Here is an 18,221-nt window from a genome sequence, read left to right as displayed (position 1 = left end):
ATATACTTCATGCATTTGCTTCTGTTATTGATAGTGTTGTCACATGTTTTTTTTAACTCAGTACTGACTTTATCAAGGTTTGGATACACTGACGGTTCTTGCTTGTTATCTTCAGTGAGCAGAGACATTAACCCCGTCCCGCCTACAGACACATACTCTTCATTTACTATTATTAATCACTTCTTAAAATTGTTAATTTAAAAAAATGTTAATGTGTTAAAAAAATTCAGAACTCTGGGAGGAGTAGCGAACCAAAAAACAGTAGAAGAATAATAAGCCCGCACAATTGCATATAGCATTGTGTTCATTCCAACCAAGAATGAAGTGAGATGAACAGATAGATAAAGGTTTTATGTGTGATCATAATTTCCTTCTGAAAAATGTATGGCAAGCTAAGCTTGCAACAACATGTTGAATATTGCAACTTAAACATTGTGTTTAAGAAATAGAGTGCTTGTGCTTATTTATAACAACTTGTATTTACTGATGGGAAAATTGTTGTTGTAGATGCTAATATAAAATCAACCAGTAGTAGGCCCTATATCTAAAACGAAGGCACTTGGACTGGGACCGTTTAGCAATATACTTCAAGCTTGAACTCTCCATGGCTCCGCGTCTGAAAACTGCACCACATCTCTGTAGGCTGAAAACGTCCAAACCTCATTTTTCACAACCTGTTCAAAGCCATTTAATTCTAATTACGATCATTTGTGATTGTTCAGGTGAAGCGCTTTTTTAAATTTTTTTTTTTTTTTTTTTTTAACATTTGTTAAGTAACCAAAGTGACCACTAGATGGTGATGAGATCTTCTATTTTCTTGATCTGACTGACAGGCAGACTCAGAGAAAGCTCCAGTCCTGCTCTGGCTGCAGGGTGGACCCGGTGCCACCGGCATGTTCGGCCTCTTTGTGGAACATGGACCGTATGTGGTGCACGAGAACTTGACCGGTAAGAAATGGTTTGTAGGTGTAGACTTGTTGTTTAATGTCTGGGTTTTGTATATTGTGTGTGTTGGAGCATTGTTCTCTTTTCCTGTCTCTGCAGTCGGTTTGAGGGATTATGCTTGGACGAGCAAATCCTCACTTTTATACATTGACAGTCCAGTACGTATTGTTCTCATGAATCCTCAGAAAATACATTTACTTTAAAGACATCATCCACTCAGGGTTTCCTATGGTTGAAGGGATGTATTTGTTGTTACAGGTTGGGACAGGGTTCAGCTTCACTGATAATGACGCAGGTTATGCTCAGAACCAGGATGATGTTGGCAGAGATTTGTACAGGTAAATCACTGCCACCTGACTTATTTATAGTGAATCCTCTTGGTGTTTTGATTGTTGTCTCTATTTATCTTCTCTTCCTTTTAAAAGCGCTTTAACGCAGTTCTTCCAGATCTTTCCTGATTATCAGTCCAATGACTTCTATGTAGCTGGAGAGGTATGTTTTTTCCTCTTAATTTTAATATTTTCTTTACATGACTATTACACAAGTGGCAAAACAATGACATAGTTGACTATATTATAAAGTTTATGTTGTGTCATGTAATATTTTTTAATCTAAAAGGCCTTCACTATTGAATACTTTCCCTGTTTCTACGCAGTCATATGGAGGGAAGCATGTCCCTACCATTTGTCACTACATACATAAAAACAACCCCAGTGCCGAGGTGAAAATCAACTTGAAGGGGATGGCTATAGGGAATGGATTCTGCGATCCAGAGCTGGTGTGTATCCAACGTTTTACTCCACAGCACATTAACTCATACAGTTCTCCAGATGTGTTACATATTTCTTATTCTGTCTTTCATCTAAAATGCCTTTGTTCATCTATTCTCTGCCACATAACCTTATTTTATTCCATATGATCATTTTATCTCAACCAGATAATATTGTTTCATTAGATTCCCTTCAAATAATCTTATTTCACACATATAATACAGCATTTATTTAATACAATTGGTTACAATTGTAACAAATTCTTTCTTAACCATAGAGTTGTTGGTTAATGTGTCTTTGTTGCATAATTCATATTTAATGTTTGCACATTTATTTTTGCGGTTGTTGACGTGTGGATGTGGAATTTATGTACAGTGAATTTATCTTCTCCACATCAGATAGTGGGTGGTTATGGGGAGTTCCTGTATCAAACAGGAATCATAGATGAGCTTCAGAAGCATTACTTTGACAAGCAGACAGACCTTGTGGTTCAGTACATCCATCAGAAGAATTGGAAGGACGCTGTAAGGGTAAGAGATGACAGATGTCATCATCCAAATGTCATCATCTAATTTCATTTAAATAGTACTTATTTGAATTTACTGAATTTGACTGAATTAATTGAATTGAGTTCATCTTGATTTTCACCAGTTTCCCATTGTTTCTCATCCCATATAAATAAAATTAAAATTCTTAAAACATTTCTTTTCAGGTTTTTCGATGTTTGCTGTATTGTGACGGGAAGCCAAACAGTACCTACTTCCAAAAAGCTACAGGATGCACCAACGTCTTCAACTACATGACATGTCAGGTACTCGGAGCTGCCTGTGCTACACGTTGCTACTTTTATAAACCAGTCACGGTTTGTAGCAGTATAAGTAACCCAGTCCTTTTCTTTGTATTCACCACAGAAACCTGACCATCTAAAATATGCCACCCAGTTTGTGACCCTGCCAGCGGTGCGGCAAGCCATCCACGTAGGAAAACTACGGTTCCACAATATGTCAGAGGTGGAGATGTACCTTGTGCAGGATGTCATGAAGAGCATTAAACCGTGGCTGGGGGTGCTGATGGATAATTATAGGGTGAGGGCTGCAGGATCATCCACTGCTTTTGTATTTTGTCTGAAATGTACAATAGCTGTGTTCAATCAATAGAAGCATGTTTAATTGCATTGTTGTTCATTGTTCAATGAAGCTAGGAGCTGCATCCGCAAAAAGCAGGGATGAGATTCTCCAATCACTGAACCCGACACCCCCCCTCACCCAGCTGCTTCTAGCAATTCTGTTTATAAAAGTTATGAGCAGAACATGTGACAAAGGGCAGCCCTGGTGGAGACCCTCACATGGAACTGGTCTGACTTACAGCTGGCTACCAAACTTACACACTTTGCTGTGGTTTGTTGGGGGAGTAAAACCAGCAAAAAAGATATCAGTAGGATCAACAAATTGATCCGAAAGGCTGGACATGTGATCATTAGGGAGTTGGAGTCATTTGTCTCAGTGAAGGACAGGAGGACACTGGATGAACTGCTCTCCATTATGGACAATCCATCTACTACACCAAACATTAGAGGGTCAGAGGAGCTCATTCTCCCATCCAAACTCCCATCCCCAGGGAGGCCAAAGAGCTGGTCCACGCCTGGGACGAAAACCCCATTGCTCCTTCTCGGCCTGAGGTTCGATTATTAATTGGGCCCTTTTTTCCAGCACCCTGGCATAGACTTTCCTGGGGAGGCTGAGAAGTGTGATCCCCCTATAATCCAAAAGGTGTTGAATAAAGGCAACAGGACTTGTGGAATTACTTGAAGACGTTTCGCCACTCATCCGAGTAGCTTCGTCATTTCTGATAGACTAGTGGGAAATTGAGGTTTAAATAGGAAATAATTCTGTGGGTACATCCACCAGAAACTTGCTTGACCAAAAACTGGGGTCACTATTTCCACAATGGATGGTACTTACCTGTCGCTGACACTCTAACGAGGCTATTGTTATTGGGAGCCTCCTTCAACAACACTCACACCTTTGAGACTAGAGGCTCCCACTAACAATAGCCTCATTAGAGCTCCATTCATAGGGTAAGTACCCCAGGCACACGGTTCCCCCTTTCAACGACAGGTAAGCCATCAGCCATTATGATTATGATCCCTCTATAGTTAGAAGAACACACCCTCTGGTCCCCTTTCTTAAGGATGGGGACCAGGGAGTTGTTTCACTATCTTGGGGACTTCTACCCAGGGGTTGGACGGTCCAACCCTTTGCCTCTGTTTCCCCTATGGAATACATGTTGGTGGGACTGAGGAGCTCCTCAAAATATTCCTTCCACCGCCAGATAGTAGCCCCAGGTAACATCAGCAGCTCCCCGGCCCCCCGAAAATGGGGGGACGGGGAGTGATGGTACGGGGACGGGGGCGTGATGGTAGACAGCAAGTTGCTGTCTACCATCACTGAGGTGCCGGATAGTTTACCAGAACCTCTTCGAAGCTGATCAATACTCCTCTTCCATAGCCTCACGACTCTGACGTCTGAGTTTTGAAAAAAAAAAAGAATTATTGCCTTAATCCGACTCTGACTCTAAGCACATGTAAACATGTTACTCTGACGAATATTGGCACCCAGATAATGCAATTGCACTGCACTGGCATATGACCAGGGAACAAAAACATCCAAGAAAGCCAGTTGTAGAAGAAGAAGGTAAACAGAGCTGATAGAAGAACCACCAGAGGGATAGCGCACATTTTAAAATATATATATTAAATATATTTTATGTTCAGGTCTTGATGTACAATGGTCAGCTGGATGTACTTGTGGCTGTTCCATTGACTGAGAGGTTCCTTACTACTGTCAACTGGACCGGCGCTGCAGAGTACAAGAAAGCCCCTCGCTTCTACTGGAAGATCCAGCCCAATGACACGGAGGTGGCTGGTTATGTTCGACAGGTTAAGGAGTTTTACCAGGTGAGCAGGTTTTAAACAGGTCACGGGCATTTGAAATGAATACTTGCGTATCTGTGATGTTATAATCCTGTTTAATATTGTCTTGCCACACAGGTCGTTGTCAGGGGAGGGGGACACATTCTCCCTTATGACCAGCCAGAGAGGTCCTTCGATATGATTGACAGATTCTTGTCAAAGCGGGGCTGGAAAAATCCAATTTAAAGAACACATTCATCAGATTAACTTGATTGCAAGAGCCGATTGTTAAATCCACTTTAATTGAGCATATTTTGTACTTATTTGGAGCAAATTTAATTAAAGAAAGAATCTTGTTTTGACGCTGACTGTGTTGCAAATGAATCACTGCAAGTTCTCTGATCCTGATCTGACCTCTGAACTGTTGCCTACTTGTTTCAAGTACTAAAAAGTATAATGCAGCAGTTCAGTCTGATTATCAGATTAAATTTGGTCTCATTCATGTTTTTTTCTGGGATCTGTGTTATGCTGCTTTTCATCTTTAAGTCCATGCTTCAAAATCAAAGTCAAGGATATAGTGCTGTGATAAAGTATTTGACCCCCTCATGACTTCTGTCTCATTCTGAACTGCATCACGTCTTCAAATGCAATCCAACAAAAAACAAAGCCAAGGACTAGAACAAAGCCCAGTTAGTTCCAGCCCTGCTGAATTATACCCATAAATGGTCTGTTTGCAGAAATGAGTTGGAAAAGCTTCACCTGTGGTGCACAATGCCAAAATCAGGAAGTGGTGACTGAAATGTCATTCAGCAACTTGGTAAAGGTCACAACGCTGACCGCAAGGAAGAGGAATCAAGGCAGAACATGTGAATAGATCTTCATAATCTAACCTGTATTTCTAAGGATCTGGCATACAGACAAATGGAGACACTTGGACAATACAGAACAACTTCCCAGAACGACGTGATGACAATTCACCACAAAAAGAGCCAAAGAAAACATCCAAAAAAATGCAGGCCTCTCTCACCTCGATAAAGAGTTCATGACTCTACAAACCATAGCACTGTTTACATTTGGTCTAAACAGGTAGTGGGGTGTAGAAGTGTAGTGGGGTGAAGATCACTGCTAAAGGTGGCCAGCTAGCTATTTGATGCAGGGGACAATTATAAATGGTGGCTGGTATAAATGGGCTAACAGGATTAAGCCTTCCCAAACTAGCACAAAAAAGATGAGAAAATTATTATTTTTTTCAGATAATAACGGAATGTTTTAAGTTTCGGTGAAACCAATGGTAGCAACACCACCAAAAACTCGAAGAAAAACATAAAATATCTCGTTAGCGTTCATTCATTTAATTCTTGCAAGTAATCGACAGGTGTCATGTGATGACCCCGTTATCCGCTCAGGCTGCTAGTAGTGATGTTCAATACCACCGATTTCCTTTCCGATACGATACTGAGTCAAAGAAATAAAAAAAATAAAATAAAAATAGCGTATTTCAAATTATTGCTTCATTAAGAATACAAGACATCAGAGTAATTTATTTATTCTAAACTCAGAAGCATATTGAGGTTGTGACCTCATTTACTATATAGCCACGCTGATGTGACAACAACAGAAAAAACAAAGAGGACACAGTCATACAAAATATGCGAAACTCTTAACAAGAAATAAGACAAATAAGTACATAACTACTACAAAATGAAAACTTGCATCTTAATTCCTACACTGTGCTCTCCTCTTCTGTCTGTCTCATATTCTGTGTTGTGGAGTATCATGAGGTGTTTCACATGGTTTGCTGTGTTGCCACAACACAGTAATTTTGAAGTATCAAAAGTATCGATATTTTGATTTGAGAATCGATCTTAGAACATAAAGACGGGTATCGGAATTATCAATATTTCAGTACTCTGCTGGTGCCAGAGTGGGGAAGTTCAGCTGTGGCGGGCGTTCGCAGTATATACAGTCAATAGTTAGTATGAATGAAGTGGATAATTTGCTTTCTAATCCATTTTCCTCATTGTCTTTCGAGGGAATGTTGGAAGTTAAGACGCTGGGATCACATCAGCCAAACGATGTTCAAAAACTCAAAGGCACAAACGACAAAATCGCTTTGTGTTTGACAGAAAGAACTGGCTAATGGCAAGTGTAACCAAGAATTCACTTTTTGTTTTTTTGTGCCTGCAACAAGAAATTGTGGATTTGAATAATTTTCGGACAAAATTAGAAAACATCGATGCAGCGCAAGTCACATCGGAAACAGTTAAGCTGTCCTGTGCAGGACTGGGAAAGGTAGGTAGGGTGAGGTAGGGTAGGGTTGGATTGGATTGGGTAGGGTTGGATAGTACAGTGGTTAGTGACATTGGGCACTGGATATCGGGTTCAAATCCCGGTCAAAATCCCTATCCCCATCGTGCAATTGTCATAGTTTAAGTAAGTGAAGATGCTTAGCTAAAACTACATAATTAAAATTATTTAATTTCTTGTCTGCTTGAAGAAGTGGCTGAATAGAATAACACTTGCAGCTCATCACCACCTGCTGGTCGTTTTGATTTATCATGATTTTTTTTTTTTGTCTGTGTGTTTTTTCATACTGTGATATTATATTCTACTGTGTCAGGTTCAAACTGCCAAATATTTTCATTCAATAAATGTAAGAAGTTGAAGGTTTTCTTTGATTTGGGTCACGGCTCGTCATTAAGGGGTGATTGAGGGGTCCTGAAGGTGGACCAGTTGAGAACCACTGATGTAGAGCACTAAACAAGTATAACAAATACAGTGCACCTGTAATTGATGTAACGGTGTTTATGGGTGATGTGTTAACTATTTAATCTGTATTATGCATTTGTTAACCCACCCACCAAATTCCACCGGCCGCCACTGATTATCAACCTTAATTGTTCTTCTATGACACTGAGTTTTAAAACATGCTGGAGCAGATGTTTATGAATTTGTGCTTTTTGACCGACACTAGAGGTCACTGTACTCCAGAGAAATTTCCCTGCTGTCTAATCCATGTCTAAAAAAAAAAAAAAAAAGAAAAAGAAAAAAAATGCACCCAAAGCAGTTGGTCATACGCCGTTTTTAAAAGTGTAAATAATCTGAATTGAGTTCCTGAAAATTGATAAATTATTTTTCAGTGTCTCTGAATAAAGTGTACAGCTTCCTCTGAATGTAAACGGCTGGAAATGCTTTATTACACAACGCAGTTTATTTTATAGCTTGTTTATTTCGTTGTTGTGGCTAAGATTTAATTGGCTCGCTGCATCTATCTGATTTGGCATTTTGACAGGATTCCACAAAGATGTTTGTGTACTGAAGTTTACGGCCATGTTATTTCATCAGGCATCTATCAAGCTGTCTAGACGGTTCAATAATTAATGAGTATTCTAAACCTTTAAAGCATCTAACTATTTAATGAGCAGTTATTTTTCAAGGACAAGCATCTGTTTGATTCGATCATTCATTTCGTAGAATTGTTTCTACGGGACGTACTGTAGCTGTGTCACTGGGTTCCAAGAACGACGGTGGGAGGGGGGGAAGAAGTTACTTGTATGTTACAGAACAAGTGCTTTATTTTCATACCGCAATGTAACTGCAGTGATACTTTAACATCTGTACAAATGCAAAATAAGATGGAGACAATGTAATTACATACGCAAAAAAACAAAAAAAAATGTACGAAGTTATGCAGGCAAGAATGAATTCATGAGTTCATCACATATCAACAATGTATTTAAGCGCTGAAATGAGCCTCGACATACAACAAAAGGCAACAAGTGCTACGCAAAGATTATGTACAGACGTACCACACTTTATACTCCCTTCAAAAAGAAAGGTGGTTTCATTGTACATGTACAGGATTATAGAAATTAATGATATTATGTACAATATTTATAGTTTTACATTTAAAATAATACAATTACAACATCGTTAATATGCAGGAATTGCTCTCCAACTCTCACACAAATCCACACTCACGCTGCACTTCCGTCTGTCCTTTCCGCCTATACATTAACAATCTTTATCTATACCTTTCCGAATCCACATCTAACTCTAAGGTCCTCTTAATTATTCCAGTTCAATGTACTTTGAGGTCATCGACACATTTTCACATGCAAGAGGTTAATTTGGAATGGTGTAGTCTAAATACGGTAATAAGGCAAGCTTTAGTTCAGAGGGTTGCTACGACAAAGCCCTTTTAAGAGACAGATATCTTTGACTGCACACACATACCAAACTGCACGCTCCACAGTAAAGAAATGACATGACGCTTCAAATTCCCAAATACGAACTTTCATGTAACCCACTGTGATGAACAGAGGTTTTCTATTCACATCCAAGTTGTACCAATCGGCGAGACAAAAAGCACGCACATCAGATGGCTTAGTTGAGGCTTGCAATGCAGGCTGCGGGTTGCAGTTGTTCTATCTATATGCGTGTGAGGAAGCCAGGCACAGTCTCTCCTTAAAGCCAAAACACAGTTAAGTTTGTCGCTGGTGAGTGAAGACGACGAGGCGGGAGGGTGTGTGTGTGTGTGTGTGTGTGGGGGGGGGGGGGGGGTCTCTGAGAATTACTCTGACCTTAATATGGCTATTCTACCCTCTGGCATGACAGAGGACAAAGTGCATAGACAGCGCTGCGATCGCTCCACCTGTCAGTGGAATGTATTTCATCCATCCTACTGTAAAACACAGTGCATTGTAGTCGTCATGCTAATGAACTGACATTCCTGGTCATGGGGAGGAGGGGGGGAAGAAAGAGGGGTTGTGGTCAACATGAGAAGGCAGTACGTTTCAAGGCAGGAAGGGAGATAGAAAAGATGAGTTTTTGGCCGTACATGCAACATGTCTGCTGTATGAAACGAACGGCTAGTTTAGGCGGCCATTACAAGCTTTTTTTAAATCAAGCCAACCGAGACTTCAAGAAAGAATCAGGCACGTTGTGACATCTTGGAAAGTACAGACACGAACTGCTCCTCGCTAGGAAACTACCAGTTGCAGGAGGCCAGTTAAAAAGAGAAACAAAAAAAGGATGTTCAGAAATCTTCCCCGTGGCGTTCTCACACTTTAGTCTTTCTTTTAAAACGAAACAAAAAAAAAGTACACACACTGAACTTTGTTCAACAGAGGAAAGAAGGACAAACAAATACACAATATTCCCATGCAAACCTATTGCAGACGCACGCACACACACGCACACACACGCAATTTTCATTTGGAATTCCGAACCAAAACATGGATCCAAACACGCAACGGACACACAACAGAGAGGATTCAATGATTTAAAGCTTCATTTGGTCCTGGAGAGCGGAGGAGTTGGTCTCAACCCCTGAGCTGCCTCAACCGGTATCACAGTGTACAGTTCTGTAGCTGTAACAGCATCCTTGGCCATTCTGATCACAATGTGGGCGCGCAGTAGAGACAACGGTCAGTACTGCAATGTATTGCTTCCATTTGATCACATGGTATTTTCACCGTCGCGCAGTATTTCATAAAACTCTTTGAGAACACGGCTGACAGGGAACATTAACAGTCACATGTGTTTCTAGGAAAGGAAAAGGATCATTTCTCCTGCTTGCATATTCTAGTCTTCAAGACGTCATGGCGACAATTTGACTTAAAAAAACAAACAAAAACAAGCTAAACATCCCACATTCAGTTTTTTTTTTTTTTTGTATGTTACACGCGTTTTTTTGTGAGTTCGACACGCTGTCCGCGTGCGGCACACCGACGATGATTAGACTCGTTACTCAGTCCATTGGGGGTTTAGAGATGTAAGGTCTGTTGATGGAGATGCCAGCGCGAGGCTCTTTCCTCCGGTTCCACGAACGCCGTGGTCACGTTTGTACCGTTACGCGACAGACAAAAAGTTACTGAAATGGCGTAGAGGGTTAGCAAAGCTTTCTTACCGCTAAGCACAAAAAAAAGCAAACCATAGAACATTTATACGTTAATAGGGTTTGTCTATAAAAATAGATACTGTAGCTACTGTATAAAGAACAGCCTCACAGGCCTTTGAGGTTTCTCTTGATGGAGGGGAGGGGGGCGGCGTGTGGCCCTCAGAAAGCGGGGGCGGTGATGGTGGTGGTGGTGCTGGGGAGGGTGGGGGGGGGGGCTGCAGCCGAGGTTAGTCTCTTCTTGTCCCTAGTGGATGGGGTTAACGTCTGTGCGGTGGTTGGCCTGCCCGTGCACGCTGTTACCCCCTATAGTCGTGGTGGAGGTGGTGATGGTGTTGTGCTGGATGACTTGTTGCTGGGAGCACGCCGGGGCCGGACTCCCTGCCGGACTGCTCTCTGGACCTGAGGAGACAGGAGGGGACACCAGTGAGGACAGACGGCGGCGCGTGGAGGGTGTGCGTGAGTGCGAGTATAAATACTACGACCTTCGAGGCCTACGCAGGGATTTGAAAATATAACTCAATGACAAAACAGCAAAACAGACGCAGACCAAATATTATGATTGTACAAAAACAGCTTTATTAGCAGAGCAACATGTATTTAAGACAAATAACACACTCTCACAGAATTCTCACATAGCTTCTGTCATTCCAAAATAGACCATAATGGATAACACAAAGATGGAAAAGTGAATCACTCAACTCTGTAAACATGTCTGACACATTGAAGGTGACATCTGTACACAAGCTAGACTCATCAATGAAAGTCAGTCCTGCCCAGTCTGGGAGTTGGCTTTCTTCTGTATAAAAGAACCATTCAGCCAAGGGGGATGTGAGCCTTATTTTCCTGCGCTAAAGCCACACAGGGAGGTGCCTTATCCTAATTACATGGAAATGTCACTCGAATCTGTATCAAAGGGTGGGGCTCTGATGTCATGCGCGGCTGAGCCGAGGCACAGTCCAAAAATTAGCGAGATCCGTGGGCATCCGTGAGAGTTTGGACGCGAGTGCGCAGCCAGTGATGTCTTTCCCACGTAGAGTTTCGGCTGCCTCTGTGCGCAGAGGTGCTGTCAGATGGAAAAATAAGTCTCAAAAGGGATTCAGACTAAACCCTCCCAGTCCAGGACGGCTACCAGAGTGTGCAACACCCATATGTCAACGGAGGAGTCCTGAAGCACGCGTGGGAGCTGGATACCAGCACATTGGAGCGAAGGCTTTTTGGCAGTCACTGTGTGTCCATCAGACTTACGTCTGTAGGGTTTATACATTTCCACTGTTGCGCTACAGATGAGCGCTCAAATTCCCAAGTGGACGTGTGTGTGTGTGTGTTTATGGATGAGCTACTCACTGAGGTAACCTTGGGACTCTTTCTGCATAGTGGTGATGGGACAGTCCTTGTGTGTGAGGAGAAGCTGCTTGAGTTGGGTCACCTCGTTCTTGAGCATGGTCACTTCATTCTGTAGCAAGAGAACAACAACCATGTTAAGTCTTAAGTTCGTTAAGCTCGTTTATAAAGAAGCCTCTGACTTTTATCTTTCACTAATTAAACACTAAATCCATTAGTGATGCTTGATTGAAAACTCCTATCATCAAGTGAATGTACATTGAAACAACTCCATGTTCAAGATGATACAACTATTCGCAAATATTGTCAAAAATTCAAGACATGATTATTATCATTGGTTCAGTTTGTACCTGAAGCTGCATGTTGGTCTGAGTGAGCTCCTCTGCCTTCTTCTCTAAAGACATCACCCACACTTTTCTCTTCTGCCTGCACCTCGTCGCGGCCGCTCTGTTCCGCTCCAGAAACTTCCGCCGACGTTCATCCGGGTCCTCGTCCACAACTCGCCGGCGCCGCCCGCCGCTGGGCGGCGGGGACTGCAACGTCTGGGTGGGCTGCATCTGCTGGGTTGCAGGTGACATCTGTAAACCCGCAAACAAGCGAGGGATCAGGATTACCGAGCTCTCTGATGAGACAGCGTCTGTCTGCTACCATCCTGACAGATGTGTAGCCATTCTGACACAGCTGGAAAACATCCAGTCACCTGTCTGCTGTCACAACACTGCTATCCTCAAAGGTGCCGGACAAGCATCTATACATTACCTCCTGCAGCCATTTAATGTCTGCCGACTTCCCCCAAAACAACATCTGGCCACGCCGCGGCCCTGTGAGCCGGACTGTGGGCGTCGAGAGTGAATGACTGACTGACTGAGTGGGTTGATTCACCAGCGTGCCCACCTTGTTAAAGAGGTGTCAGGAGGCAGTTTTCCAACGCCCACTTCCACTCAGACTAACACCGCCAGACACAGTCAAAAGGGCCGTTTCTGTGCACTGACAGATCTTGACATATACTTGGCAAGGTCAAGTGTTTTCAGCCTTCAGATCATTACCATTTTTATGAGAACCACGGAAAATACAAGCCGCTTAAATGGCCGCTGTGCATACAGAGAGTGTTGTTTTAATGCCTTAATGGTGCATTTGGAACATACAGTGAATTGCATTTCTTGATGTCGGACTGCCCTTCGTCCAAAGTGTTTGGCAAGGGCATCAGACAATGCGAAGACAAAGTGTCTCACATCATGTTACTTTGTATTGCCGTTGGCAGAACCTTTCTAACTAACTAACTAACTAACTAACTAACTTAAATTTAAACCAAATCGACTCACAGCTAAGCTCTTCCATGATGACTAGCCAAGGCCGTCTGTCCACTGACAGGACAAGTGTTTATGAAACTTCTTGCGCACCTGGAGCAAGTTGTGGGTGTATAATTGTAGCTCGGTTTTGTAGGAGGACCAGTAGCAAAGTTTCCAAAAGACAGCCCTAAGCATCTTTTATAAAAGCCACTCAATGCCCCCTTCATGACCCCTTCCCTCTATGGCAGGAGTTCAACACTGACCTGTAGCTGACCAACCTTAAGGGGGGAAAAAAAAAATAACCTTTGAGACGCGTGCCAGGAAACTACTTGGCATTATTGCAGCAGCAAGGGAAAATGTGTTTGTTCCCCTGACTTACTGTGAATTTTCAGCATCATTTCAGCTTCGCTTCTACACTCAACCTCTAATAGCTGACTTCGAAACTACTCGGAGGGCTACTAAAGCCCGGTTTGTTGTAGTCAGGGCATCACACGCATGGCTTCTAGCAACGTGCGAGATTTTAATGTGCAGTGTAGTTAATGTGTTATTGAACTTGTGGCTTTGTCTTTCGGGGGCCGTCTGAAAGCTCCAGCCCTCCGGAGGACGTGCGTCGCTCACCTGTGAAGCAGAGTGCATCGGCGGGTGCGGCGAGGTCTGGTGCGGGTGCCCGGGGAGGAGGTGCGGATTGTGTGAGTTGTGGTGGGGATTGTGCGCCTGCGGGTGGTGGTGTCCACCCTGGCCGTGGCCCTGGCTGTGGTGGTGGTGCCCGTGGTGCTGGTAGGCGTGGGGAGGGGCTTGCAGGTGCTGGTGCGGGTGCGAGTGCATGTGGTGGTGGCCGCTTTGCTCCTGCCGCGATGACATCATCTCCATCATGTGGCCCATGGAGTTCATGTTGCCGTTGGTGATGGCACCGGGGTGGTGTGAAAGTGCAGCCTTTAGCCTCTGGGCGGAGAAAGTGGACACAGAAGACAACGTTTAACACGGTTCTCTGCGAGTGTTGCTTTTTATGCTTTAATGTTAATCTCCATCAGTGTGCTGATTAAGAGTTAGAGAGTGGCGTCGCGCGCTTCATGACCACGACATGAGAAATGGCTCCATAAATCCGTATGTCAGGAAAACAAATCAAAGCTCCTTGTCCTCTGTCTCTCCTTCAGTCCTGTCATTCTCGATCTTTAGCTTTCATGATTGCTGTCACACCAGTCCCTCCTCTTCATATTCCTAATGGCTTCTCTCCTCCCCCCCACCCCTCCCCTCGCCCCCCCTCCATCACTGTGTGCGTCTCTCCTAAGCATGTCTGTGTGTGTCTGGATGTCTGCCCGTGAGATGAGCTCCCTGCTAAGGTGTGAGCCTCACTGTTGACCCAGCAGTAAAGTTTTGTTGCTTTAACTGTGTGGTCTACTTAGCCCTGACTGGGACGGTGTCTCTGAGGAGTCTGGGAGGGAGACCAGAGAGAGGCACACTGAAGGTGCGCCTGTGTTCCTCGTGTTTACCAAATGCACCTCTCCTCAAGAGTGTTTTTCTGGGCAGCACATAAAGACAACCACAAGAGCAGAAGCCCGGCGCAAACCTAGACATAAATAAGAAACTCGCTGCATGCGTGCGTTTTAATAACTTCCAACGGGTCGCAGAGAGACTTGACACACGCAGAAAAACCTCAATCCGACTTTCATCTCATGATCACTTTTAGTCAAAAGTTACCAGCTCAAAAAATGAAACCAAAGACATTCATTCCAAGGCTACTGTTGTGAATTCCACAAAGTTTTCTCTCCTCTTTCCCAGTGCTCTCTTTTCTCTCTCCGCTCCCTTCCCCCTTCTCCCAGCTGCTGTCAGTAAGTCCACCCCGAGTCCAAGGCTCCGTATCTTTTAACAACCTTCACATTCATGATTCCCATAGGGAATGGCATCCAGCTGGTCTGGATCACAATGCTAGGACACGACCAGAGCACAACATCAGCCCTCCACTCCCCTCACACACTGTCCGCAGTGGAAAGCTTTTTACAAGCAGGGAGGAGGCACTGTCAAATAAATCATTTTAGAAGATGGGAAATTCAAAAGAGCAGTATACTTCGCTGGGTTAAATTTTCATATTTACGTGTAACATACGTATTTTTTGGGAAGATTTAAGTAGTTTAGTCGTCTCAACTCGGTTTTCCACACTTTGCATCTGCACAGAGAACTGCACATGAAACCGGCGGAGTGAAATTACGACCTTGCCGAGCCTGTTTTGGTTGCGTACAGTTTCTGTTTGTCATACCATAGGGATGCCTGACATTGTGAAACAAGTACATTTCTGGAGCGGTGTGATTTCAGTTTTTTAAAGTCTGCTGCGCTTCAGTATGAATGTTGTTTTTTTTTTCTTTTTTTTTTTTTACACTTTTATGATGTCACACATATCACACGTTAACTCAGTATAACCACACCCTTACCCCTGGCATCTGCCATCACCGCAAACCTCAGGTGCACAGCTCTCAGGGGCCACAGCCCTTCCTCAAAGGGTTAAAATACCACTGAGTTTACACTAACACACAGCGGGTGTCCTCAGGCCCGCAGCTGTCCATAGCGTTACACTCACACGGAGACTTATTCATGGTAAGAAGCAGAACTGTGAAGCCTCTAGCTTTAATGCTATTTTTAATGTCAGAAGTAACACAGTGAATAATTGCTGTCAGGTTTTGGATTGACGAGCTGCACACGCACAGAAATAACACACAGCTAGTTGATAAGCAGCTAAAAAAGAAAACTGATTTAAATTGCTTACAGATAGACCACGGTCAGCGATGTTGACAGGGACATCTTCTTTGAATCACAGGATGAACTCTGAATAAACACCTTCCCTTAAGCCTTCAGCTTGTCAGTTTGCACCGGAGAGGTGAGGCTCGCCCTCTTGTGAAAGAGAAAACCAATCAGGAGTCGACGAGCTGCCGCCACTCACAGAGCAGCCAGTCACCTGAAATGAGCAGAAGCCAGTCTACCTGGCTTCTCCCACAGGCTGCCGGCCGCCCGTCTACCTGCGTGCTCTGTTTTTGTAACCCACGCTAAGTCGCCCGTCTGTGGTGCATGTGGAGCTCAACAGGAGCTCAACCAGACGCCGGGAGAGAGGCACAGAAAGAGCAAAAGGGAGGTGAGAGGGGGCACTGAAAGAGAGGGGAAGAGATTAGATGGATTCTTGTGTCCATCAGCCGAAGACGGCAAATGTCATTTATCAGTGTCTCTGGGAGCTGTCCATCTGGCAGTCCAGCACTATCTGTTTATTAATTGAATTAGCCTGCATACAAAGAGGCCAGACAGTGTCAGAATACAGACACGGGTCAAAGGGGTCAGGGGTCCAAATCGTTAAGACAAAGCACAAAGACAAACCAAATTGAATGAAGGTTAATATTAAACAGAAACTGATCCGAGATATGAAGAAAGAAAGGAAGGTATCAACACGCTCCGCTCAAGCCAAACCTGTAGTTGTTTCAAGGCCTGCTCTTTGAATGAACGATGACAAGACCCTCGCAGTTCAGGGATACAGAACTCTGATTATTTAATAAATTTTCTCCCGTAAAACGGTTTCTCAGTAACGTCGCTCGCACTGCACGCAGCGCTTGAACGACGTCGCGAAGAAAAAGCCACAGTTCACACCACGTTAAAAAAAGAAAAGCCCTTACCGTGCCGCCAGCCTGCTCCTAAACCTATCTCCGCACGAGTGGCTGCCTCTGCTCTGTCTGAAGTTGAGACACAGCTCAGTTAAACCCTGCTCAGCCAAACTTTAAGTCTTTGTATCCTCCAACCACAGTGACGCAACTGAAGGACGTTAGCAGCGTGATGATGAGCGGGCTGTGATTCTCAAACACCTTCATCAGCTTCCTAATGGCTCTTTAACACATGGTTGTATTTCTCCAGACTCTGCTAAGCACAAGAACTTAACCACTATGTGCATTTTCCCCTAATAACACACACATACGCATATAGATTTCTCCTGCAGCAACATGGCTGCCACAGAAAACAGTCATTAAATCAGTGCAGGTGTTAGCCTGTGGCAGTGCAGAGCACTCACAGATGGGGTGGCGTGGAGCCTATCCCACCACTGTTTGCCCTGCTGGTGTTGGAAGATAATAAAGCGCAGCAAAGACACAACAGAAAAGATGAGGTCTCCGCAACGCCATAAAGACATGGCCAACTCCTTCCACAATCTTTTCCAAAAGGAGCGGTATAGATACAGTATGTGCATTTGACACTACATTTCATACATTCTCGCTGAGCACTGAGAGTAGCAGCAGTATTGATTTTCCACCGTTGAAGTACCATCCCTGATTCAGCCATCTTTTGCCCAGAAGGGAAGCTATCTCCTCTCAGACCTTTGCCCCCTGACCTCTCCACTCCCACTCCATTTTTTTTAGGCCTCTCTCGTTTATGTGGTTTCAGGGAGACCAGGTGATCATCCATTAATGATATTTATTAATGGCTGCTTCCTCTCTGACACGTGGGACTTTGAGTGATGTCCCCGTGAGTGCTCTGGGCACATCCTGAGAACACACTCAGGTTTCTCCTCTCCAGATGACTTCATATCTATTAACCCTGGGTGGAGAAAAGCAAGCGCACGGAGCAGGTACAAAGGGAGACCACGCCTGCCTAAGGATAGGTAAATCAAATCCAGCGAGGTCGGGGTGAGCACTTTTATTCCCCTTAAAAGTGGAGCAGTGTACTATCAGGGGACCTGTGGCCCTCTGGCGCCTTGCAGCGGGTTAGAAAGATTTAACCAGTCTGCGGAGTCACAGTTTAACTGCGGAAAGATCAAAGTTTCAAATGGAGATCTTCCGCTTCCCATTAAAGCGTCCGCAGAGAAACATTAAAGCTTCTGTCTGTCTCTGTCAGCTTTCTGTTAACACGAGACCAGCACAGTGGGCCCGTGTAAGAACACAGAATTTCTAATTGCTTAATATATCATAGCTGTAACTTTCCTGGCGGTATTTTATGTGAGCCTAGGCCTCCTAACTCACGCTCTAAACCCAACACGGGTTCACCATCTGCAGTTGAAAGCAGTAGCCTGGCTCCGCTGCTTTGCCAAGCACTCAGAGGAT

At 43.9% G+C, this 18,221-nt stretch overlaps 2 protein-coding genes across 6 annotated transcripts in view; one reads left to right on the top strand and one right to left on the bottom strand.

The window, feature by feature from the left end:
- Positions 1–1,185: 1,185 nt before the first annotated feature.
- On the top strand, positions 1,186–5,229 carry LOC125016036 (probable serine carboxypeptidase CPVL). Its single transcript, XM_047598202.1, has 8 exons — positions 1,186–1,283; positions 1,371–1,437; positions 1,601–1,723; positions 2,114–2,245; positions 2,428–2,526; positions 2,627–2,800; positions 4,489–4,671; positions 4,765–5,229. Exons 1-8 carry the CDS (start codon positions 1,186–1,188, stop codon positions 4,870–4,872), a joined length of 984 nt encoding a protein of 327 aa, XP_047454158.1. The 3' UTR covers positions 4,873–5,229.
- A 2,954-nt stretch (positions 5,230–8,183) lies between these two features.
- Positions 8,184–18,221, bottom strand: part of creb5b (cAMP responsive element binding protein 5b) — a 41,570-nt gene continuing 31,532 nt past the window's right edge. For 3 of the 5 annotated variants that reach the window (XM_047599636.1, XM_047599633.1, XM_047599637.1), the window contains exons 8-11: positions 13,777–14,100; positions 12,220–12,447; positions 11,873–11,981; positions 8,184–10,927 (exon numbers count right to left, since the gene is read on the bottom strand). In XM_047599636.1, coding sequence (XP_047455592.1) covers positions 10,773–10,927; positions 11,873–11,981; positions 12,220–12,447; positions 13,777–14,100 — 816 coding nt within the window. In that variant the 3' untranslated portion in view covers positions 8,184–10,772. Of the gene's footprint in view, positions 10,928–11,081; positions 11,592–11,872; positions 11,982–12,219; positions 12,448–13,776; positions 14,101–18,221 lie in introns of those variants that run through there. The other 2 variants (XM_047599635.1, XM_047599634.1) reach the window with 2 other exon arrangements.

The sequence above is a fragment of the Mugil cephalus genome, chromosome 11, assembly GCF_022458985.1.
Source record: "Mugil cephalus isolate CIBA_MC_2020 chromosome 11, CIBA_Mcephalus_1.1, whole genome shotgun sequence".
In the NCBI taxonomy this organism is placed as follows: Eukaryota; Metazoa; Chordata; class Actinopteri; order Mugiliformes; family Mugilidae; genus Mugil; species Mugil cephalus.
Note: the sequence above shows the minus strand (reverse complement) of the source record. Positions and strands in the feature narration are given on the sequence as shown.